The sequence below is a fragment of the Prionailurus bengalensis genome, chromosome E2, assembly GCF_016509475.1.
Source record: "Prionailurus bengalensis isolate Pbe53 chromosome E2, Fcat_Pben_1.1_paternal_pri, whole genome shotgun sequence".
NCBI classification, from domain to species: Eukaryota; Metazoa; Chordata; class Mammalia; order Carnivora; family Felidae; genus Prionailurus; species Prionailurus bengalensis.
In genome coordinates, this window is record NC_057352.1 from 51,954,806 (window position 1) to 51,978,472 (window position 23,667).

Genomic DNA, 23,667 nt, shown 5'->3' on the forward strand with positions numbered 1-23,667 from the left:
GTGCCCGTTGGGTGGGACCATCTGTGAAGGTTTTTCTTGCCTTTACTCAAATGGACACCTCGGCTCTACCCAGGATCCACAGAAATCTCAGAGGTGGGGCCTAAAAATATGATGCTGGGGTTTTTTGTTTGTTTGTTTTTAGGTGCCTCAGTCCTTTTGTAGTGCGTGGGGGCCTGGGGGGGGGGTATGCTACTTTAGCCCTTGAACACCCCTACGCTCTCTGGCGGTTAAATCTTATGAAGGCCTCAGTCTGTGTCTTAGCTGAATCCTCCTCTCTCCACGGCCCCAGTTTTAATAACGAAAGGAAGTGCTCAATAAATACAAACTATTATTACCGTGGCTACAAGTTTCCTGCCTGCGGGTGGTAAAGAGGACTGGCATTAGCCAACGTTGGAAACACCTTTACGGAAGGAGGTCCGCAATCATGGCAATTATTACTCTCTCCTTACCACTACCAACACCATTACTAGGTGCTAGGTGCTGTTTTAAGCATTGCACCATTCCGTATTTTCCTTCCAAGTCAGCATCCATAAGCCCCATTCTCCTCATCTCACCGATGAGGAAATGAAGCGTGGAGAGGTCCGTGATTTGACCCGAGTTACGTGGTTACTGAAGGCCAGAGCTGGGACTTCCAAGTCTGAGCTCAAAGCCGGTACACCACGCTCTCTACCATGCATGCCTCCATCCAGACCTTCACATGTGGGCTGATCTTTCCCCGTTATTCTTTACCTTTGTCTTGCTTCCCTCCTTCATGGTGGATCACGTAGTGGTTACTTGCTCCGATAAAATCTCCAAATATCCTCTGCAGGGTGTTGCCACCACCCGGGGCCCTCTTCCCCTTTGGACAGGCTTGAGGAGGCCCCAGGACCAGCGTGCCATTGTCATTCCCTTCCCAGACCCCCTCCTAGTCCAAAGCCAAGGGTAATGAAGGACGGGGCGCCCAGCATGTGCCAGGCTAAGTGCTCATCATGTGTCGCCACAGTCCCCCGGAAAGCGACAGAGTTACATCCACGTTACAGATGAGAAAAAACAGGTGCAGAGGCACGCAGAAAGCCCAGCACTCACAATCCTGGAGGCTGGGGGTTACATTCCTCTGGCGGCCACCCTGTCACAGCCAGAGAGCCCGGGGGGAAGAGTCAGCCCTCCACCCTCCCATGTGAGCACCCCTCAAGGCAGCCTCGGGACCCTGCTCTTTGGCAAGAACCTTGGCCCTGTTTTCAGAAAAAAAGAAATTAGCTGGCATTTTGCTACAAGTATTGCTTGGAGCAAATCATGGCTGAAGAGTGGCCAGAAAGAAAGAAAGAAAGAAAGAAAAACATCTTTTTACCCTTGATGAATCAATAACCTAAGAAAACATCTCTGATTTGGATCAGCCTGTATCCAAACACTTGTGAATACAGCCCAGTCTAATCCTTAATTTCACATGATCCTCTCAAGTGATTGAGAAGTTCCAAGGGGGTGTATGTAATTCAGCAAACCCCTGCTTAGCTCACAAGTCGCCACAAAGCAAGACAGCGGAGTTTCTTTCTGCACGTCTGGACTAAAGTCATTTAACTTCAGCCCTTTTATGAACGGAAACCAGCTTTCTAAAGACTGTAGGGAAGGCAGTGGCCAGCAAGAGACAACTCAATGGCTGAGCCTTCTGAGTCATAAAATGACTCTGAAAAGGGGAGATCAAAGCTGTCCTACCGCCTACGGAAACACAACCGCTTCCAAAGCTCCTTGCAGGGACCCCGGGCTCTCTGGAGAGCAGTCTAGAGGCCACCGCTAACAAAGGCATGAGGACACCGGGGCAGCCAGCCACGGAGGAGAAACACCACTTACGGTTTAATTGTTGGGGACAAGGAGAGAAGAAACGAAAGAAAGCGAGGGACAAGAACTAGGCGGTGTGTCAGGACTTGAGGCCGGAGGGATCTCCTGCGCACTTTCCGCTGAGCCCCTGATGCAGTGCTGAGCCTGGGTCCTGACTCGAGACAAGGGAAGACAGCGGCTGAGCAGTCCTCCGCTCTTCGCCAGCTGGGTGCTCGCTCACTGTTATTCATCAAAGGTAGAGCACCAAGTACACTTAGTACAGATCTGGGGAGGGGAGCAATACGGCAGAAGTTCCCACAAGCCTTGTCACTTGATCCTCACACGGTGAACGGAGCTTGGTGCTCGAGTGTGTCAAGCAAGGGGTGTATTTCCCCAACGGGAACACATGGAAATTAGGTTTATCAGGCACCCGCAAAGTGCAAGTAATCTTAGAGCTAGAAATCGCTCTTTTAGGGTGAACCACAGAAATCTGGACAAGTTATTGATGAAAGTACGCCTTCAAGAGAGGGGAGCAGCCCAATTAGTATTAGAATTCCACCTCTGGGAGCTTCGCAAGCCGCAATCCACATTAGCATATTAAAAGGTATGGACCCTATTACAGAAAAGACTTCTAATTGCATTTAAACCTAAGGTTTCCTAACTCTATGGGAATATATGGCCACTTATATGGTCATGAAATCCTTTTATTCCGGGAACATCTCCCCCCCCCCCCCCCCCCGGTTAGAAATCAATATGTAATACATCTTTTTTGGGAATCATCGCTTCGATTTTCTTGTTAGTACCAGACTGTCAGTTAGGAAAATTCTAGGCTTAAACAAATGTCCTTAAAGTAGGGCATTTCTAAGTTGCTAATATGCTAATGTGCACAGTAGATCTCCCAGAGGTGGCTTTTAGTACTATTTGACTATGCTTCCCCCATTTTTAAAACCCTACGCCGTGAACTTCTTCTATAAACTAGAACATAGCATCCATCGTGCTTGTGACTTTATCCGCTGTACCCTGACAGGTGCCTGACAGAAGCTAATCAAAACTTGTTGAATAAAAGGATAATCTTTCAATGTGTCTTTTCAGTCTGTTCTTAAAACACGACATTTCCACTAACTTTTAGAAATGGGATCGGTCTGTCAAACCAAAAGCAATTATTTTTTTTCCCAACAGCAGTTATTAAAACAATTTGCCTATTTGTTCAACGTCTTGATCCAATGGTTCTCTGCTGTTAATATGCATTAGGAGTCACTTGGAGAATTAGAAAAACACACATTCCTGAGCTTAGCCTCTCTGACCTTCTGTTGTGGGTAAAGAAATTCAAATTTTCAACACCTCCGGCAAAGTTAATGCAGCTGATCACACTCTGAAAACCACTGTCCTGATTTAAAAAAAAAAAAAAAGGAGCTCTAAGGCAAAACATTTTTGAGCAGAAAGGCCTTTTGGATCTCCCAGCATGGAGGCAGAAAGGTACAAGTATGTTCTACCAACCCAGAAGACAAAAATTAAGAAATACAGGTGAAAGTCACAAAAAGGTAGGTGGTAGTTCAACACCAAGAAGCGAATGCTAACAACAGCATGGGCTTCCTGGACGTAATGACCTTCCCATGGCTGTGTTAGTGGAAGAGAGGCTAGATACGGTAGGAGGAATGTACATGGCAAATGGTGATTGAGTTCATCTGCACCCCCAAGATTCTGGGACAAAGGCTGCAAACCCAAGACACCCTCACAGAGTGCGAGGCAGTCAGATGTAGGGGGCAGTGAGGAGTTGGAGTAGGCAAGTTCCTGTCTAAATGCACTCAAAACCCCCAAAAATAATAATCATGCCGGGACACCGCGGGAGGCAGGATTCACCCAGGGAAGTTTGCAACTTCTGTTCTGTCCCTTGTTCTAAGTAAATAATGGCCTGCTCAACTCCTGAGTAAAGCGAGCCCTGTCAGTCGTGGGGAGGGGAGTGCATTTTAAGCAAATAATCGAAGGACAGTTTAATTCTGAATTATTGAGGGAAATTCCCTGCCAGAGACATCCTCGCTGGAATATGCACGTACACATGTATATACATAGGCATTTATTTCATGATTATAACCTTCCTACCCTTTCTCATTCTCTCCTGGGGCTTCCCTGGCGACCAAGATAACAGGTTAGTTCTTCCATGGGTACTTCGTTATGGAAAGGTGACCTATTGTCCTGAGACACACTGCATGCACTCCAGGAAGTTGCTGTAACCTCCAAAGGCATTCTGAGGCCAGTCATCCAGCTCCATGGGGGTAGAAACCCTGATGCAGAGCCTTCCAGTGGAAGAGACTCTACCTATCAGTCTCATTCGGCTCCTGTCAGCTTCTACATCAAGGCAAGAAGAGTTGCTCGTCTCCTTTAGCATGTTAACCCTGCCGAGTCTCTCTAAAAAGGCATGGAGAGGTTTGCCCCTCTCATGAACTCTTCCATTATTCACTGCTTGGAAGCCATCAGAGTAGCTGCTAATGAACTTTAGCAAGGGTATAACCCTTTGTTTGGCCAAAGAAGGAGGGCAAGGTCTATGTGTTCTAAGGGGCTGGAAGGATGAAGAAAGTCTTCCTCCTGCCACGATTATTCCTCCCCATCACCCTCTCTCCCTGTTTCTAGTGAAGTGTCCCCTCACCGTGGTGCCTCAGATGATCTCACCGTCTTCACTACTGCCGTTTGATAGTGCTTCATAAGCAGGTCAATGCCTTGTTAGAGAATCGTAGCCATCGTAACAGAGAGGTCACACCAGCAGAGCAGTGTTTTTGCTCAGAATTCTGGTTTCTATTGACAGAGAAAGGGGAAAAACACCACAGCATAGGCTGGAAGCATTAATACCATCTGTCTGCAGGATAGAGACGGATCACAAAAGAGGACATACAGATGGCCGGTGAGCAGAAGAAACGGTACTCGACTGCAATCACCACCAGGACACCACAAACTAAACCCGTCATGGGGAACCACGTCACGCCCATCACTTCGGTAGCTAAAATGGAAACCAGAGACAACAGTAAGTGTCGACGAGGATGTGGAGTGACTGGAGCTCCCAGACCCGCTGATGGCAGGTGCCAAGTGGCACAGCCACACCCAACAACGCGTTGTTAGGTATACTTCCGACAGGGGTCCACACGCTCACCACGAGGCACAGACAAGAATGTTCAGCGGTACTCCAGAATAGCCCAAACCGGAACACTTAGACGCCCACCGACCTCTAAATGGAAACCTGGTGAAATATTCACGCGGACGAATACTGTATAATTTGCCTTACGTAACATATTAAAATGGGCAAAAGTAAGCTAAGTTAGAAGTTAGGACAGTGGTTACCTCTGGGGGTGGGGGTGGGGTAGGAACCGGGGAGCAGACACAGGGGGATCGTCTGGGACACTGGGAATGTCTTGTTTCATTGGTGGCGGGTACATGGGTGCGAACTGTGTGAAAGTTCATTAGGCTGTGCTCTATGATTTTTGCCTTTTTCTGCATGTTCGTTTTGCACGTTTCTGTACACACATTATACTTCAACACGGGGCTTCAAAAATTAACTCAGAGTGGCGTCCAGTTTCTCAGTTGTGGTTTTTTCCCCCTTTCATGTTTCTTTCTTGTTGTTTTTTTCTCATCAAGTTTGGGGGGTATGTGTTTGTGTTTCGTAGTCGTTTGGCAGGGTCACGGAGAGGTGGGGATCGGCTTGATTCTCACCCTACCCCATACCAAGCGGGCCCCGCCAGGGTCAACAAATCGGCTAATCAGAGTCAGATGCCTAGAGATGGCAGTGGTCTGAGAAGTTATTTTACATGATGCAGGAGAGGAAACTGAGACCTAGAAAAGTTATTTAACTGATTACATGCAGCTGGCTTCTGGAGTAGGGGAGACAGAATCCAAATGTCATGATTCCAACCCGCATTGGCCTTAGACACAGGCGCATGTGGCCGTCAATTCTCTCACATCCATCACAACGATGGAAATTTTTCACTTGCCTCATTCCCGCTTGTTAAGCGATCATTTGCTCCCGGTGACTCTCCTCCCCAGGAGAAATCAACTGACATCTATTGATAGGAGGCAACCGATCAGATTTCCTGTCATTCACAGAGGGGGGAACCCCAAGAGAGGTACTTGAGGTGGCTAAGCGTTGCCGGAACTAGAACCGCCAGGGAGCGATTATTCCCTGCCAGGAACCGCTTCGCATCGTCCATGTAAGAAGTCGCCTAATCCCCACAGCTCTGTGCTGTAAACCCTCTTGTTATTTCCACTCTAGAGCTGAAGACACGAAGGCATATGGAGGTTCATAACTTGCACCTCCACGGTGTTATGTGGAATGGGATAGTTTAAGCCACTACAGTGAGGTGCCTCCACTCCCGAAGGCATCAGGATACAGGAGCAGACAGGAGACGGGGGAAATACGGGACAATGCCCGGAAAAGAGCAGAAGACCCATCACCATCAAGCCCAACACCACCACCACCACCACCACCAACAAAACGCCAAATCTATTTGTGGGTGTGCGTAGCCACGTCATTAGTGAGTCATGGTGGTCATTTGCATGGATCAAGCTTAGCTGGGAACTGTCAAATCTTTGCCTCGCTCGATACTGCAAAATTATACCAAAGAACATCAAAACTCTAGCTGTGATGAAAGGTGATAGCTGCATTTCAGGCCACGCTATGAAAACGAAGCTGAATAATAAAGTTTCGACTGGCGCAGAACGTGGGAGTTTTCATTCACCGGCACCTACACCTCCCGCCCCGCTCCTTGCTCGGTGTCCTGATTTACCGTGCACGTTACGAACGACATCGCCACTTGGGCTTTCCCACACTTCTTCTGGCCATGCCAGGGCATGGCCAATGATGTGTCCGAACACACACACACACTCGTATGTCCGTGCCAGACGCTTCTCAACGGCAGTGCGAACCCAGAACCGCATTTGCTGCCTCGTAGATTTGACCGAATGCTGAGGCAAGTATCGTTTTACACCAACAGCCTTGGCCTGGAGCTCAGCTGTCGAGGATCGCACAGAGAGGAAATGACGCTCGTCCCCAATACTTGTTAAGTGCTCTGCCTCCCTGGATGCCACACTCAGTCCCGCCAGTCCTCAAACACACCACACCACACCACAGTCTAAAAGGATGTCTTGTGCGAGCAGGACATGAACAGCTTAGTTCAAAGAAAACAAAGGGCCTCCCTTCTACAGTGAAGGTTGGGCTTAACGGGGCTGCTGAACACAATTTTGCATTGAAATACAGTTTTCCCGTCTCAAAGCAGTGTAGAAGCATGCAGCTTGTGAGATTTATATAATGCCTGGGTCTCTTAAGACTTTACAAAGCGAATGGCATCCATCAAATTAATTTCCTCAGGGATCGTCTCAAACACAGAGAATAAAGAGCCCCAGACCATTAAACATCAAAAGAATGTTCTAAATGGTAATTAAAGTTCTATTCTATTTTCTTTTTCTGGGAGCAGATTAGATTAATTGAGAATATTAGAAGTATCAAAGCTGACAGTGTGAATGTGTCGAGCTGGCTGGAAGAACACTTAATATTGCAGACATCTGTTCATTCGAGTTCCACAAAACACAAGAAAGGGGGAGTCGACCCAGCGTGCAGGGTGCTTACCAAGCCGGCACACGTAGACACAGCGACGGAGGAGAAGCTGTCATTTCTGATAAATCCCTGATAGAAGCATCGCTGCACTGCGGGTTCCGGAGTCTCCAAAGCACCATCAGTTCCAAGTACCTGGACAATAAAGTGACTGCTCAAAATCGCCGAGGGCTTCAGTTCTAAATGTAGTTCCTGTCCAAATGCTGAAAATCGGTAATGCGGGGAGCTGCCGGCACTCCCCGCCGATCGCTTTTTCCTGCCGTTGTGCAAAATGTCGTGTGAAATATACGACCCGCCTGAGTCCACTTCCACCGGCGTGACAAAGACGTAATCTGCAACGGGAAAGTTTTAGCTGTCAGCACCCGGTACCCACAGTGCCAAAGGCTCCCTTTCCAACAGGCTGGCGGGGAGCAAAGGACAGCTCAAAGGTATCTTTGTTTCCACTGCCCTGCACCTCACTTAACGGGAACTCAGAGCCGCTCCCGAAGAGGGGAACTCTGTGGCTTTTGCAAGGAGCTCTGTGACAGGGATGCCTACCAAACCGAGAAGTCAAGCACGATCTTCACGAATGCCAAGAATGTTTGCGAGAAAATGCCACAACCCTCTCTCATGGTCTGGAGACAGAGAGAGATGAACTGGAGTCTGGGAGCTGCAGAACCATCCGTACATAAAAAGTGATCTTTTGGACACAAAATAAATACAGAACCGCAGAAGTAAAGAAATGCATCAATTTTTTTTTTCCGAGGAGATTAATATCTTCGGGCTTAAACTGAACTGGGAGCATAGGGGGAGGCAGAGTTTAAATTTCAAATGATAACTCCCAGTGCTGAGTAACTTGAGATGCTATCTCAGATAACGAGCGAATACTGGCAGTTTCAGATTTCCGAGAGCAACGACATGTGATAATAAAACCCCAGCGCTTGTATTGCTCTGAACGTTTTACTCTGAGCTTTTCCAGGGACAATCCCATTTCACTGTAAGCATAAAATACAGTGGATGCATTCAAAAATGTCTCAAAATTGTCAGAACTTTCCTATTGAGTCTGATGTTCAAAATTGCTCAGACATGTTGGTGAGGGAGGGAGTATCAGTCAGGGGAACACCTGGAAGGCACGTTTAAAAATACTTTCCCCATTGCTCTCTAGAGCAGCACTAATTGCTGCTTGCAAAAAACCAAAAAAAAACCAAAAAACAAAAAAACCCAAAAACCAACCAACTATTTGCTGCTGGAAAACCGAAGCCAGCACACCGTTTTCTATCACAGAATGCTGAGACCAAGAACTACCATCACAAAAGGATTTGGGACAGACCTTCTGCGTGTTCGAAGACACTCTGCGTTTCCACTTTCTAGGCACAGAATGGGAAACTAATTTGGAAAGTGTTTAGAACGATTCCGAATAACTAAGAGGCATGTTTGAGTCACTTGGGTCCCTGGTTACTGGAGGAGGAAAAGAGAGAGGAACTTCCCTTTTCCCAAGAGAGTCAACAACCAAATAAGAAAAGTTCAGGAATGAACAGAAGGCTGGTAGGTAAGAGGGATCCATGAGCGATATGCTAATTGAGCCTCCGTTTGGAAAAATAAAATCCCAACATGACGATAATTTTCAACTGTGTTCTTCTGTGTATGAACCACCTGTGACTCTGATTGCTTGAGCCACTACCCTTCTGTCAGTCTTCTTTACATCCTGCCTCTCCCATTTTCTCGACTCCTCTGACTAGAAATACTATCTCTGACATGCTTATTAAAAAATAACTGGGAAATAAGTTTTCCTCCTCTCTTACCCTTAAAAAACTGAGTTGTTTTTTTTTTTACACTACTGCTGTCTTAAAACTCTGTTACATTGCTTTACAGGAATGTGACTCTTGATTAAATGCAACTTTTTCTTATTAAAAAACCACCTCCTTTCTCCACCGTGCTAAAACCCAAGTGTGGAAACTGGGCCAGCGCATGCGCTAGTCTCTGCAGGAAGATGTTTCTGACCTCCTTCCCCAAACCCACCTGAAACTCTGCCTGCTCTTAGCTAGGAGGCCATGGGTAGCCTTATCCAGCCAGCCCTCTAGGCCATCAGCCCACAAATCCCCCTGCCCCAGAGGGAGCCTCCAGCTTTCTGACCTCTAATCGAACAATGAGGGGTTGTTTTAGAAACTCCAGTCAGCCTCTCTGGTTGGACAAACGGTGAATTTCTCAGGAGTTAATTCCTGGCTCTGTCCCCTCCCCTCATCTCACCCACATTTTCCCCAGCCTTCACGCGAGCACTCTGCCATTTCCCCTCTCCCCAATACGCCTGGCTCTCCCACAGCAGGAGAGGACCCTGCAAGGCTAAAACTCCTAGAATCCGGGTTGGACATCAGGTTGTGCTAGGCACGTGGATGAGCTGTTCTCCTGTAGCTGGTGGAAACAATGGCAACCATCAGGAAGTTAATACATGACAGAAGGGAAGGGTGTTCTCTGGAGGTTTTTGGCTGGGAACCTCGGAAGAGAGAAAGCCCCCAGAGACCTCCAGCTTACCTGCTCTCCTCCTTCTAAAAGCAGTCTTGGGGCATCCGTGACCCGAGGGCAGGAAAAAGGAGAGGAGGAAGGGAAGAGAAGGAACACAAGTGGAGAGGAAAACGAGGAGGGCAGACGGGGAAGGGGAGGTCTCGCATTTCTTCACTCTCCCCCCCCCCCCCCCAAGCATTAGTTCCCACAGGCTTTCCCAGAAAAGGAAGGAAATAAGGAAGGTGCCTTCTATCAACCAGAATGTCCCCTTCCTAATTTCTCACCGCAGGATGTTTTTTAAACAAGCCGTCTGTGCGACTTCCAGCTCAAGACACTGATTCTTTTGATAAGTTCAGAGTCCTTGCCACATCACCCCCCCCCCCCCCCCCGCCCGCCCCGCCAAACAGGAACCCTTTCCAGGACGGGCACACACCTGCCAGGTCGGGGCGGGGAGGGGAGGGGGGGACGTGGAACGCGCCTTCCCACTTTCCCCTCTTTCGGGGAAGGGGGGGGTGGGGAAGAAGGGACAAGTGCCCGGGAAGGCCCTTTCTCGGGGTGGGGAGCAAATACGAACCGACGTTTAAGCCGCCGCCGCCGCCGCCGCCGTCACTGGCTAGGGCTGCGGCGACCGACGCACAGCAGAGGCAGCACAGCTGGAGCGCCTGCAAGAGAAAAGGTGACACCGCGCGTGAGGGGCGCGGCGGGGCTGGCGCCGGGCGCCCCCCGCCCCCCCCGCTATCGGCGCGCCCCTCGGCGGGCACCTGCCTTGGCCACGCGCCCCAGCCCCGCCGGAGCCCGCGGCGGGCCCGAGCGGGCGGCGGGCAGGGCGCACACGAGCAGGAGGGCGCACTCCATGGTCAGGTGCGGGCGCGGCGGCTGCGGGCGGCCGGACGCGGCGGGCGGAGCGCACTGGCGGCGCGCATTCTCCCCGCCGGCCCGGAGCGCGGCGCTCCAGGTGCGGCGCCAGGTGGGAGCCGCCGCCGCTCACCTCGCGGGCCGCGCGCGCCGGGGCCTCCCCTCCTCCGGCCGCCCGCGCAGCCCTCCCTTCTGCCGGCGCCGGCCCGCGGAGCTGCCGCCCGCCGCTCCCGGGAGGGGTGGGGGGGGGCGCACGGGGCGGGGGTGGGGGCTCCCCGGGGCGGGCGCGCGCCTCGGAGCGCAGACGGCCGGGGGACGCTGTCCGTGCCTGCCCGCCCGCTCGCCCGCCAGTCGGTGCGTCCGTCTGTCTGTGCGAGCGTCTGAGGCTCCCGGGGAAAGCAGCGCCAGCTGGCTCCCCCGGCGCGCCGAACCGAGCGCCCGCCTCTCCACCGCACGGTGATTGGCGACCAGCGGCTCCCGGGCCCGTCCGAGCCCCCGGGCTGGTGCAAGGGCGTGGGATCCCCGGCTCCCGCTCGGAGGGAGGAGGCGGAGGGGGAGGGCCCTGGGGGAGTGGCGGGGGGAGGGAGGGGGGAGCGCCCTGGGTCCGGCTCGGAAAACGTAATTTCGGCGCACGGAGGGCCGAGCTGGGAGGGGGCAGGCCCAGGTAAGCGGCGCGACTCCCCTCGCTGCCTGTGCAGACTTCTCTTGGACAAGTCTTCCGGCGACACAGCCGAGGTATTTCGCGCTCTGAACGCCTCCCGACCGCCAGGTGCTTTGTCTCCATTTACCTCAAGGCCCTGCTTGGCAAGGGGGGAATCATTAACCCCTTGACAAAGAAGAGGCAACTGGGCTCGGCTGGGCTCCCGGGAGCCCACCCGAGGGACCGGGGAGCTGGCAAACGTGGAGGAGCCGGGGGGCCGGGACCCTGAGCCTCGTCGCTGCCTACGCGGCGCACGGCAGGCTGGCGGTGGGCCACCGCTTCTCATCCTTCTCATCCTTCTCATCTTTCTCCCTTCTCCCAGGGACCTTGCCTCCAGCTCCTTCAGACGGAATCCCGGCCCCCAGCACCACGACCCGCAGAACTCGGCCGGAACAAGCGGTACCTGCCGTCGCGGTGAACGTGCGTCTCGTTTGCCGCGCGCCCGTTCTTGACTCAATACATTCGTTTGATCTTGGGATCCCTCCTGCTGGCGGTGATGAAAGAAATATGTTCTCACAGGCCAGTGGGAAAGACGGCGATTGGGTTCCTCGACGGCGCTAGAACCCAAATGGTCGCAAATACTATCATGGAGCAGAATAGGTGCCTACATGAGAAAGAATGCCAGCAGAATCTAATTTAGCTGGAGTGGGGTTAAGAGTGTGTGTCTGCGCGTCACGTGTCTCTTTGGAGTTGGCATTCCAAGGAAGACCAAAGGGAGTGGGTTGATTTTCCCAGGGAAGAGAGGAATAAGGTCTTGTGTGCCAGGAGAGGGAGCACAAGGTAAGTGGAGGTCTTCCAGGGTGAAAAGGGCCAAAGAGTTACAGGCCAGAGGGAGAGGCGGAAAGCTAATGGCCACATCAATAGGACCTGGTGGGGTGGGGAGAGGAAGCGTGAAGGAACCTGTTAGATTTCAGATGTGAGAGACAGAGAGTGGAGAGGATAACATTATCTCCTAAAAAGTCTCAGGGGCCCCTGGGTGTCCCAGTTGGGTAAGCTTCGAACTTCGGCTGGGGTCACGATAGCACAGTTCCGGAGTTCGAGCCCCACGTTGGGCTCCTCACTGATGCCGCAGAGCCTGCTTGGGATCCTCTCCCTTTTCCTCTCTCTCCCTCTCTCTGCCCCTCCTCTGCTCGTTCGTGCTCTCTCTCTCTCTCTCTCTCTGTCTCAAAATAAATAAACTTTAAAAAAAAAGTCTCAGATTTTGTGTGGATATGGATTGGAGGGGCTGAGGCAGGGGGGCAGGCAAACTTGCTAGAATTAAGGTAAATAACTCGGGCCTCTTGGACCAGGATGGTAGCAGGAGAGGCGGATGTGGATCCTGCTCCGACCCTAAGAGTGCCGAAGTGGCTAAGATGAGGTCCACATCACAGCTTACATGGAGTGAGAGCTCAACACGCCTGGTCGGTTTCACTAGTCTCAGCAGAGAGGAGGTGGGTGGGGGCTGCAGATCCAGAGCACTTCTGCTAGGGAAGGCCCTGAAGAAAGGCCACACGGGGAGGAAATCCAGATGGAACAAACCGCGTGACCTGTTTAAGCTCTTGTAGCCTCGATCTTATAATCAGCGGAATAGGAATACACACAATGCATCAGAAGGGTATCTCCAGGATTGACTCTGTTTTTCTAAGCACTTTATACATGGGCTCTAAAAGGGAGAACAGAGGATACACTGTACTTCTGTTCCTTCATACATCCAATGTCAAATTTGAATGTGCATGACAGTCACCTGTGATGCTGTCTTCCTATGCAGATTCCCAGGCCATGTGCCATGGAAATTCTGAGCCAGGAGATTTGATGTAGGGCTCACATATGCATCTGTGGCAAGCATCTGTGGCAAGCACATGACTTAAGCACTTTAGTAAGAAACGAACTGCACACCAAGGGTGTGGAGGTCTCCTCTTGAACCTGATATAAATGGCTCATCCCTCTTCTCCCGTACCCTAGTAAACCTTTGCCCTGGGTAAATCCCAGCCCTCCACGGTTTGATACAGAAACCAAGACCCATTTCTCACATACTCATAGCTCGGGAGATCATAATGTCCAGTCCCATCCATTTGCAGATGACTGGATCCAATTTCTTCTGCAGGGCCAATATATAAACACTGCAAAGCCATATATACCTTCTGAGAGGATTTTATGCACTCAATATTCCAAGAACTAGCCCTGCAATATGTACAAATCGCCTCTAGATGGTGACAGAGAGTCAGGACCACAAGGTCCAGCCCTTGGGCTGTGAATTGCAAAGTAGCACCCATCTCTGTTATTTGGAAACACCAATCTTGGCTGATTTTAAAAGTACGAATCTAAGACACAGTAATGAATATCTGAAGTTCAAGGGCGCCTGGGTGGCTCAGTCAGGTGAGCCCCGGACTCTGGATGTCCGCTCAGGTGAGGATCTCAGTCTTTTGAGTTCAAGCCCTGCATCAGTATCAGCACCGACAGTGCAGAGCCTGCTTGGGCTTCTCCCTCTCTCCCTGTCTCTCTGTTGCTCCCCCACTTGTGCTCTCTTCCTGTTTCTCAATAAATACATACACTTAAAAAATAATAAACTTCATTGGAATCTGTCTCAGTCTGTTCGGGCTGCTCTAAGAGAATACCACAGCAGCGGTGACATATCAACAACAAGCATTTCTCTCTCGCAGTTCTGGAGGCCGGGAAGCCCGAGACCCAGGTGCCCGCAGATCTGGTGTCTGGCAAGAGCCTGCTTCCTGGTTCATAGAGCGCCTTCTTTTGGCTGTGTCCTCATATGTTGGAAACCACCGGGGAGCCCTCTTCCATCCCTTTTTATAAGGGTACTGACCCAGGCATCATGGGCTAATCGTCTCTCAAAGACCCCATCTTGGGTGTTAGATTTCATCCCATGAATGAGCGGGGACACAAACATTCAGTTCATCACGTAAACTAAAGGGGGGAAAGGGGAAAAAACCTGTTGTGTCGTATTTTGTCAGACTTAGCCCAGAGCCTGGCATACCACGGACATTCAATAAATATTTGTAAGAAGAAAGAGAGGGAGGGAGGGAGGAAGGACATGGTGGGAAAGCTTGAGATGGGAAGATTACATGGTTTCACTCTTTTTTTTAATGTTTACTTATTTATTTTGAGAGAGAGAGAGAGAGAGAACGTGAGCAGGGGGAGAGAGAGAGAGAGAGAGAGAGAGAGAGAGAATCCCAAGCAGGCTCCTTGTGCTATCAGCACAGAGCCCAACACAGGGCCCGAACTCAAGAAATGTGAGTGAGATCACGACCCAAGCCAAAACCAAGAGTTGGCGCTTGACCGACTGAGCCACTCAGACGCCCCCACATGGTTTCGCGCCTACCTATTTAAATACTTCCCCTCTTTTTTCCTTCTTTAATATCAATGATACAATTCTAGGCACTGGTTTTTCTTCTTTCTACATTGCCATAAGTGGAACATTTCTTCAAAAGGATGTGCCATCAGTCATGTGCCTCCTCCTGGCCAGCGTGAGAAAAAAGGGCAATCCCTGCCATTTTGCCCACTTTTGCCTTGGCCTCGGCTTTATGAAGCTCCGAGTGTCTCTTTCATGGAAAGTGAGAACATTCGGCTCTTCTCCCACCACTGTTGATTGTTTGTGCCATAACTCACCCCTTATTTTCTCCCCCTCTTTCCGTGCGGAGAGCCTAAGGACACTGCCCCTCCTCTGGCATTTGAAAGCTGCATTGCGTATTTCATCAGGTTTTACTGAACAGATTCCTGACAGCTTCCCGGAGAGCGTATTTTCATGTCCGAAGAGAAAGACATCTAAAGCCATGCCTCCAAAGCCAGAACAGGGTAAAACAGAAACAGAAAACAAGGTTTAACTTATTTCAACACGGTAGCCAAAAGGAAAGGCAAAGAGATGGAAATCGATTTACCTCCTCAAAACCCCAAGGGAAGGGCTTCCTTCCGGCCAAAGTTCTTGGCACAGTACTCAGAAATCGTGGGGGAGGAGGGAGGAGGTGGAAGATGACAGAATGGCAGGTACAAACTTTGTCCACGTTCTTTAGAGATAACCGCCCAGAAAGGCAAGGTGAGCACCACACACAGAGTGAATTCCAACCGGTGCCATGTAGCCAGATTCGTTTGCTATTTGTCAGTGACCATGCAGGAAGCAGAGCCTCTTAGCTTAGCAGCTAGCTTTGGAAATAGATTGTCATCCAACACCATTTAGGAATTGTCAACGTTCTCCCATCTTGCGTTTTATTGCAGTCTCTCATTGCACTTCTTAGGACACGGACCTCGATGTCTTTGCTTCACAACCTGCGTGTGTGTCGTAACTTACCTGTGTGGTGAGACTCCTCCCTCCTCCTCTCCACTTGCCTCTGTTGATTCTGCTCTGGAGGATGCTGCTCCCCTGTTCTATTTTTAGTACTTTCCCAAGACCTACTATTAAAAGTGGTTTGTTTGCCCGAAGCCCAGGAGGCCGTATTGGAGCTAGACCTACTTATTTCCACAACCCGACTCAAGGCCAAGTTCTGAGCTCTGTGCCCAGTGGAAGGGTGGAATAGGGAGACTTTGCAAAAGCTCTGGAAAATATCAGGCTGCCTAAGAAAGGGAAATAACTCTTGTCTAGGTGACATATTCTCTCCTCATTCCCCCGCCACCAGGATCTCAGCACACGCAGGCTCAGACATCTGCCCCTGGTGGTTCCCTAGCTCACGTCTATAAGGCCAGCCAGGCCTCACTGAGCCTGGGCGGGCCAGGATTGGCAAGCACTACTACTAACCAAAATCACCTGGGGGAATTGTAGAACCACACTCGTGGGCATCCCCATGAATATTCCAGTAAAGTGGGTCTGGGATGAGGCCCAGACATTTGTCTCTTAACCAACGCCTGGTTGTTTCTTTTTTTTTTTTTTTCCAAACGTTTATTTATTTTTTGGGGGGACAGAGAGAGACAGAGCATGAACGGGGGAGGGGCAGAGAGAGAGGGAGACACAGAAACGGAAACAGGCTCCAGGCTCCGAGCCATCAGCCCAGAGCCTGACGCGGGGCTCGAACTCACGGACCGCGAGATCGTGACCTGGCTGAAGTCGGACGCTTAACCGACTGCGCCACCCAGGCGCCCCTGGTTGTTTCTGACGTAACTAAAGATATCACAAACTGGTAGCTATGTTCCACCATCCCTACACCTTCACTTAAATGCCAGCACTGCTTCTGAGTCCCCAAGATTTAAAGCTTCGGGGATGCCTTCAAGTCATTCCTTACTCATGAAGGAATCAAAGTATAATAGAAATAATAAAGGGCCCGCGTGAGATTGAATCCTTGCTGTCGTGATGAGTGGTAAGTATTTGTTGCTTGTTTGATTAGATTTGTGGGTGGGAGAGGATAATTTGCCTTCGACACATTTCCATCTCCCTCTTTCTGGTTTAATCCGTGATTTAGACCTGCCCAAACTTGTAAGAGCACTTTTTGGGGGGCCAAAAATTACGGGTGGGATCTGGACTGAAGCGTGACCTATCAGAATCATCCACTGGTGTTTATCTACACGATTTGGGAGAATGAACCCATCTTTCAGCTGAGGTTGTCACAATGTATGACTAAAACCTGGATTTGTCGGCAGTCAGCCCCCTGAGCTCGAAAATGAAACCCACCAAGGAGGAGAGAGGGAAATAAACAGGCTCCAGCTGGTGCCCATGATTCTCGTAGGCTCTCCGTGAATCTTTGGAATCACTACCATTTAAGCTGAGAGAGCTCCTTCCGACTTTATTTCCCCCTTTAACTTGGTCTTCTAACACTTGGAACAAGAGCAATCCTCGTACTTTTGCTATGTGACCTTGAACACAAAGTCCTAATGTGTTCACTGTTATTCACACAGAGAAAATAATCGTTCACCTATTTTTATTTTCATAAGGGTCAAAAGGAGCAACACATATAAAATGTCTGGAGGCCCCTGGGTGGCTCAGTCACTTGAGCATCCGACTCTTGGTTTCAGGTCACATCATATCTCCCGGTTTGTGAGTTCGAGCCTTGCGTTGGGCTCTGTGCTGACAGTGTGGAGCCTGCTTGGGATTCTCTCTCTCTCCCTCTGTCTCTGCCCCTCCCCTGCTCATTCTCTATCTCTCTCAAATTAAATAAACTTTAAAAGATAATAAAATAAAAACAGTCTGATGCAGAATCCAGAACCACGGGGGCTCAATAAATGGCAGCTCTTCTCCCCTTTTTTGAACTTCCTTTGGACCCTCTTCCTGTGGCCATGCGACTGGGCCTGTGAACTCTTGCTTAGAGATGGTGTCGTTTAAACGTTCCCTCATCGGGGTGCCTGGGTGGCGCAGTCGGTTAAGCGTCTGACTTCGGCCAGGTCACGATCTCGCGGTCCGTGAGTTCGAGCCCCGAGTCGGGCTCTGGGCTGACGGCTCAGAGCCTGGAGCCTGTTTCCGATTCTGTGTCTCCCTCTCTCTCTGCCCCTCCCCCGTTCATGCTCTGTCTCTCTCTGTCCCAAAAATAAATAAAAACGTTCCAAAAAAAAGAAAATTTAAACGTTCCCTCATCCAATTTCCAGACTGAACCCCCAATATTTCTCATCTGATTCCACGGCCGTAGCTCCTAGAGGCAGTGCCTGGGTGTGCATTACAAGATGATGCTCCCTTGTACAGCCACGGTGGAAAACAGTATGAAGTTTCCCTCACAAAAATGAAAACTAGAGCTACCATATGATCCAGCAATTCCACTGCTGGGTTACACCACTGAAGAAGGCAAAAACAGTAAGTCAAAAAGATATATACACCCCCATTTCCATTGCAGCATTATTTACAATGGCCATGATATGGGAACAGCCTAAGTATCCATTGACAGATGAATAAAGAAGTGTATATATACACAATGGAACACCGCTCAGCCATAGAAAAGAATGCGATCTTGCCATTTGTGACCAGGATGGCCCTACAGGGTATTATACAGGATATAACGTCTGGTTATGAAATAAAGCGGGCAGAAAGCCAAATACCACAACATTTCACTTATGCATGGAATCTAAAAATTTCACAAAACAAGGCCCAGAGCCATAGGAACGGGGAACAGGTTGGTGGTTGCCACAGGGCCGGGGAGCAAAATGGGTGATAAGGGCGAAGAGATGCGAACGTCCAGTGATGAGGCTATGATGTACAGCATGGGGCCTATACCAAAAATATTGTATTCACCTTGTGAGATGGCAGAGGGTAACTCGACTTACTGTGTTGATCCTTTTGCAATGTATACAAATGTTGGATCACTAGGTCATACACCTGAAGCTAATGTAATATTGTATGTCAGCTATACCTCAATAAATAAAAAAAAGGAAAAGAAAAGAAAAGAAAAGAAGAGAAAAGAAAATAGTGCTCTCTTCCCCACAGGCAGGCGCGGAGAAGGGGCCAAAAGTTGGAAGATAAGCAAATTAGGACAAGAACAGCCCCTCTGGGCTACAGACACCTTTTGGGGACAGGATTTAGAAGCCTAGGACCTACTGGATCTCACTTCGAGTCAGCCTCAGGCAGGACGCAACCATTCACAGAGCCCAGCTGGGGGTGCGTTCTCAGGTTTTTTCTCACCGGGATTCGAGAATTGAGTGGAAGCAAAGATTCATCCCAGCTACCACTATGTACTGCTCCTACTTCTAAATCACCAGTTTTATCATTTCTTCCATTTACCCAGCATCCTTCCCACGTGTCGCGCTTTCTCAGGGAGCTCTTCAAAAGGCTGAGCTCTGCGGGGGCGCCTGGGTGGCTCAGTCCCACTTGAGCGTCCCACTTCCGCGCAGGTCATGATCTCACAGTCTGTGGGCTTGAGCCCCGTGTCGGGCTCTGTGCTGACAGCTCAGAGCCTGGAGCCTGCTTTGGATTCTGTGTCTCCCTCTCATTCCGCCCCTCCCCCACTCAAGCTCTGTCTGTCTGTCTGTCTCTCTCTCTCCTTCGAAAATAAATAAACATAAAAAAAAAATGTAAAAGGCCACACTCTGCAGTTTCATACCATTAGTCACTTACCCCTCACTTCTGCCCCAAGTCCCCTGAAATGGTCCCCACCACGGCCAGACTCCAAAGGATAATTTCAAAATTGTGAAATGAGACTAAAGCGATTCAAAAATAAGTGGAAGGGGCGCCTGGGTGGCTCAGTCGGTTAAGCATCTGACTTCGGCTCAGGCCCTGATCTCACAGTTCCTGAGTTCGTGCCCCGAATCAGGCTCCGTGCTTTCAATGCTAAGCCTGTTTCAGACCCTCTGTCCCTCCCCTCTCTCTACCTCTCCCCTGCTTACACTCTCTGTCTCTCAAAAATAAATAAACATTGGGGCGCCTGGGTGGCGCAGTCGGTTAAGCGTCCGACTTCAGCCAGGTCACGATCTCGCGGTCCGTGAGTTCGAGCCCCGCGTCGGGCTCTGGGCTGATGGCTCAGAGCCTGGAGCCTGCTTCTGATTCTGTGTCTCCCTCTCTCTCTGCCCCTCCCCCGTTCATGCTCTGTCTCTCTCTGTCCCAAAAATAAATAAACATTGAAAAAAAAAATTTAAAAAAAAATAAAAAAAAAAAACATTAAAAAAATAAATAAAAATAAGTAGAAATATAAAGACCCCCACACTATTAACCCAGATCCTTTAACCCAGAACTATTAAAAAATATTCCAGAGAGGCTTTGGCTTTAACTTCTTTAAATAGTTACAGCGTTTGAAACCAATGATCAGTGCTTCTTTCTCAGAAAGCACTCACCTCCTAAGTTCCAGGTCATTACTGTGGCCTGTTGTGGGTTTTCCCCCTTAATTTGTACTAATCAATGATTTCCCTTCCCCTTTTGTTCCTTAAATATTGGTGCCCCCCAGAATATGCATCCTTGTCTCTTACCTTTTCCAAGAAGATCATCTCCTCCCCTCATGCGCTCAGATCCTATCTGAATCGTGGGGGACTCCCTGAGCTGTAATTCCAACCTGAGTCGCAATCCAAAGCTCCAGAGTCCCATTTCTAATCACTTACAGGGCATTTTTAATCGGATGCATCAGAGTCACCTTAAACTCAACAAGGCACTGAGCAAAAGCCATCAGCTATCCTCCAGCTGCGGCCATCTGCCCTGAAGCCCAAACTGGGAGGTTTGGGAGCGTCCAGGATGTGGGAAGGAAGGGGGCTCAGCTGTTACCAAAACTGCTTTAGAAATGCCACAGGCTCAGTCCTCATTGCAAATGCCTTAATTTAGGCCCTTGGCATTCGGCACCCTTTCAGACTAGAAAATGGGGCGTCTCATCCAGGGCAGACCTCCCCTGGCTGGGGGCAGAGGGGCTCCTTAGCTCCATGAGACACGTACAATAGAGGCCGTGACCTCCACCCCAGCCACTGCTGCCTCCCCAGGAGCCTGGAGCGGAGTGCACCCGGCCATCTCTGTTTCTAGTATGGAGAACTGGCTGGGACAGACACTCTTGGAAAGACGTTGAATGGAGCCCTCGGTTGCCCAGAAGGAAACCGATCCAGACGGCTGAGGCAGGCACTTTCTATCGCGTCCTCAGCCAGCCCTGCCCCGGGGAAACTCACTTCCACGGTCTCCTGTGAGGCTCGGGCTCCATAACCCAAGGGGTCGCACACCCGCCTGTGAACGAGCTCCAGCTGTTTTCTCCCCCTCCCTCATTCCCAGCGTGGCCCGTTTTTATTTCCTCCCTCCCCCAGAATGCACAGTGGTCTTTTCCTCCTTCCCTGTGTTCTTCTGCTCACATAAGTCTAAGTGTCTGGATGCTCACCCTGATGGTTAAAGCCATGCAGTTCCTCACCTCGGCTGTTGTGCTCAGCCTGGGGGCCAAGCCCCCGCCCCCCAATCCCGAGATTCTGAGTCAATGGGTCTGAAAGGTACTGGGAGCACGGTCAGGGCTTCTGACTCCAGGTGAATCTGACTCCAGGGCCAGTCTCCTAGGGATGGAGGGAGGGGTGAGAGGGATCATCCTAATCATCAGGTTAAGTGCTAGATAGATCAAGCCCTTGATAAGCAGTAGCCTCATTAACATTCTCTCTCTCTCTCTTTATCCCACTACCCTGGGGAGGGGCTGAGCAAGAATAATCTTTATTCCCAGGATGCTGGCTGCGTTATCCTGGGAAGCACAGCCAGGAAGAAGCCTGCAGATGCCATAGTCACATCCAAATTAAACATTTCCAATTTTAGGCGTGCAAAGAGGTCACAGCTCCCTTGACTTACCCGCATCATCCAAAACACCACCATGATCTGGCCTTCTAGACACCCTGCCTACCCCAGTTACACAATCCCCATCCCGCTGGGAGTGCTGTATGGAGCCTGCACCCCATTACACAGGCAATTTGTTTCCAGAAGCTGCATAGCGACTTGGCCCCACCATGCTTGAGGCTGGCGTTTCCACTAGACTGCAAGGCACAATTTCAAGAGGCAGATCATTTAAAACCAATTATTGGAACTCAACCGGCTTTTGCAATGAATTAATTTAAGGAATCCAAGGTGCCAGGGGGATTATAGGAGAAGGGATGAGAGGGGGGTATTTCTTATTTTTCAAGCAGTCTGGGATCTATTTAGAGAGGTTCCAAACATCAGGGGTTGTGTTCAGACTGCAACCTAATACTTTATGTTGCTCTCTTTCTGTAGAGTTCTTGTATCCCCCATGATTGGACCGAGTCTCCCTGAAAAGCTAACATTAAACTGGGGCGTAATAACAGCCTCGGGACATCAGAGCCCGCTCGCTCCTGCCCTGCAATACTGGACGTTTTTATGTGCATTACATTAAGAGCTTCCAACTCTCCGGACAAAGGGGGGAAGCGCCTCCGTGGTGGGTGGCCCCAATTAAACCCTGTGCCCAGTGAATTTCCGCCGAGGCTCACTGGAAGGCGTCCAGGGCTGATTAGAAAGCAAGTGCCTCAAATGGCCCAGTGCTGCCATAATGAAAAGCCCTGGAAAACTGCTAAATGACACGGAGGAAAATCATTACAATTGAAACTCCCCCCCACGCCGTGCTCCCCCCGCCCCGTGCTCCCTCATGCCTAAAAAAAAAAAAAAAAGAAAGAAAGAAAGAAAAAAAAAAACATTTCTTCAGAATTGCCTAAATATTGCTTTGTTCAATGAGCTCACTGTACAGTAAATGAAAGATCTCTCACAAACACACACAGCTTTGAACACACTGCTTTAATTATAAAACACTTTCTTGGTTTGAAAGCACATAAAGAGAGTACAGACAAAAACAAAACAAAAACAGCCCCCCCCCCCGCCCCCTGCCTGAAAAAAAAAAGCAGATAAATTGCCACAGACACTATGGAACTGGCGGAGTAGGTCTACTTTGGAGGGATTGAAGAAATTACTTAATTTAAAAATAGTAATAAGGACCAGCACAAGCTCTTTTTGAAAGTCTTGAAAAACAAAGAAAAATGTAACGAAAGGATTGGAATAATTCATTATACGCCCCTCAAAGATGACCACAGATAACATAGGATCTTCCTGCCGTGAGCACCATTTTACATAGTTGGGATCGTGTTGGATATCCTTGCGTGCACTGCTTTGTTAGACTAGTATTATATACGGAATATGTTGCAGATATGAAGATTCCCTGCATTGTGAATGCCTGGGACATAGTCCATCAAAGGAGTATAACATAACGCCCTTGGCAAAAATTTAGAATCCCTTTTGTTGTGAGACAGCTGAGCCATAACAAATCATGGCAGCAATAAGGACATCTGTACCATTGCCCCTATAATGGGCAAGGGAGGTAGAGACTAATAACTCTTGAAGTTACTCTGGACCAAATGCTATGCCAGGGAACGTGCTGTAGGGCAGCTCATTCCATCCTCCAGTAGCATGTGAGGGGGGGTTATTACTAATTTCCCCTAACAAATGAGAAAACTGAGTTCACTGATAGGTGAGGGCACCAGCCAAGGTCACAGAGCCAGAGGAACAGAGCCAGGATGAAGACCCAGGCCTGTTGGATTCTCCTTTTTACTCTTCATCCACATGCAGACACAAAGAAGTGTGGTTGAAAGAACAGGAGTTTGGAGCCCAAGTGTTATTTGTCTCAAACCGTGCAAAAGAGAAGTGCCCAATGAATACATGTTACATCAATACCTTTTATTTATGGATACCATCACTCAGAAACCTAGGGATTGCAGCCACAAACATGAGATTCACAAGGTGGTATCTTTCCCTAAGAGCTGCAATTTATAATTCAATTTTGCATATGAAAGATATCATAGGATTAATTAATAATGTAGAATTAGGAAAAGAGAGGCGCCAGGCATCCACATATCTCAGAAAGTTCCACTGTAGCAGAGAGAGACCCCAGTTCGGTTGAGAAATGAATAATTGTGA

The 23,667-nt window shown here is 49.6% G+C and overlaps 1 protein-coding gene across 1 annotated transcript in view; it reads right to left on the minus strand.

Moving 5' to 3' along the window:
* Positions 1 to 11,501, minus strand: part of ADAMTS18 (ADAM metallopeptidase with thrombospondin type 1 motif 18) — a 141,571-nt gene extending 130,070 nt beyond the window's left edge. The window contains exons 1-3 of the mRNA XM_043599387.1: positions 10,628 to 11,501; positions 10,437 to 10,568; positions 7,400 to 7,716 (exon numbers count right to left, since the gene is read on the minus strand). Of these exons, the coding sequence (XP_043455322.1) occupies positions 7,400 to 7,716; positions 10,437 to 10,568; positions 10,628 to 11,501 (1,323 nt within the window). The remainder of the gene's footprint in view (positions 1 to 7,399; positions 7,717 to 10,436; positions 10,569 to 10,627) is intronic.
* Positions 11,502 to 23,667: the final 12,166 nt, after the last annotated feature.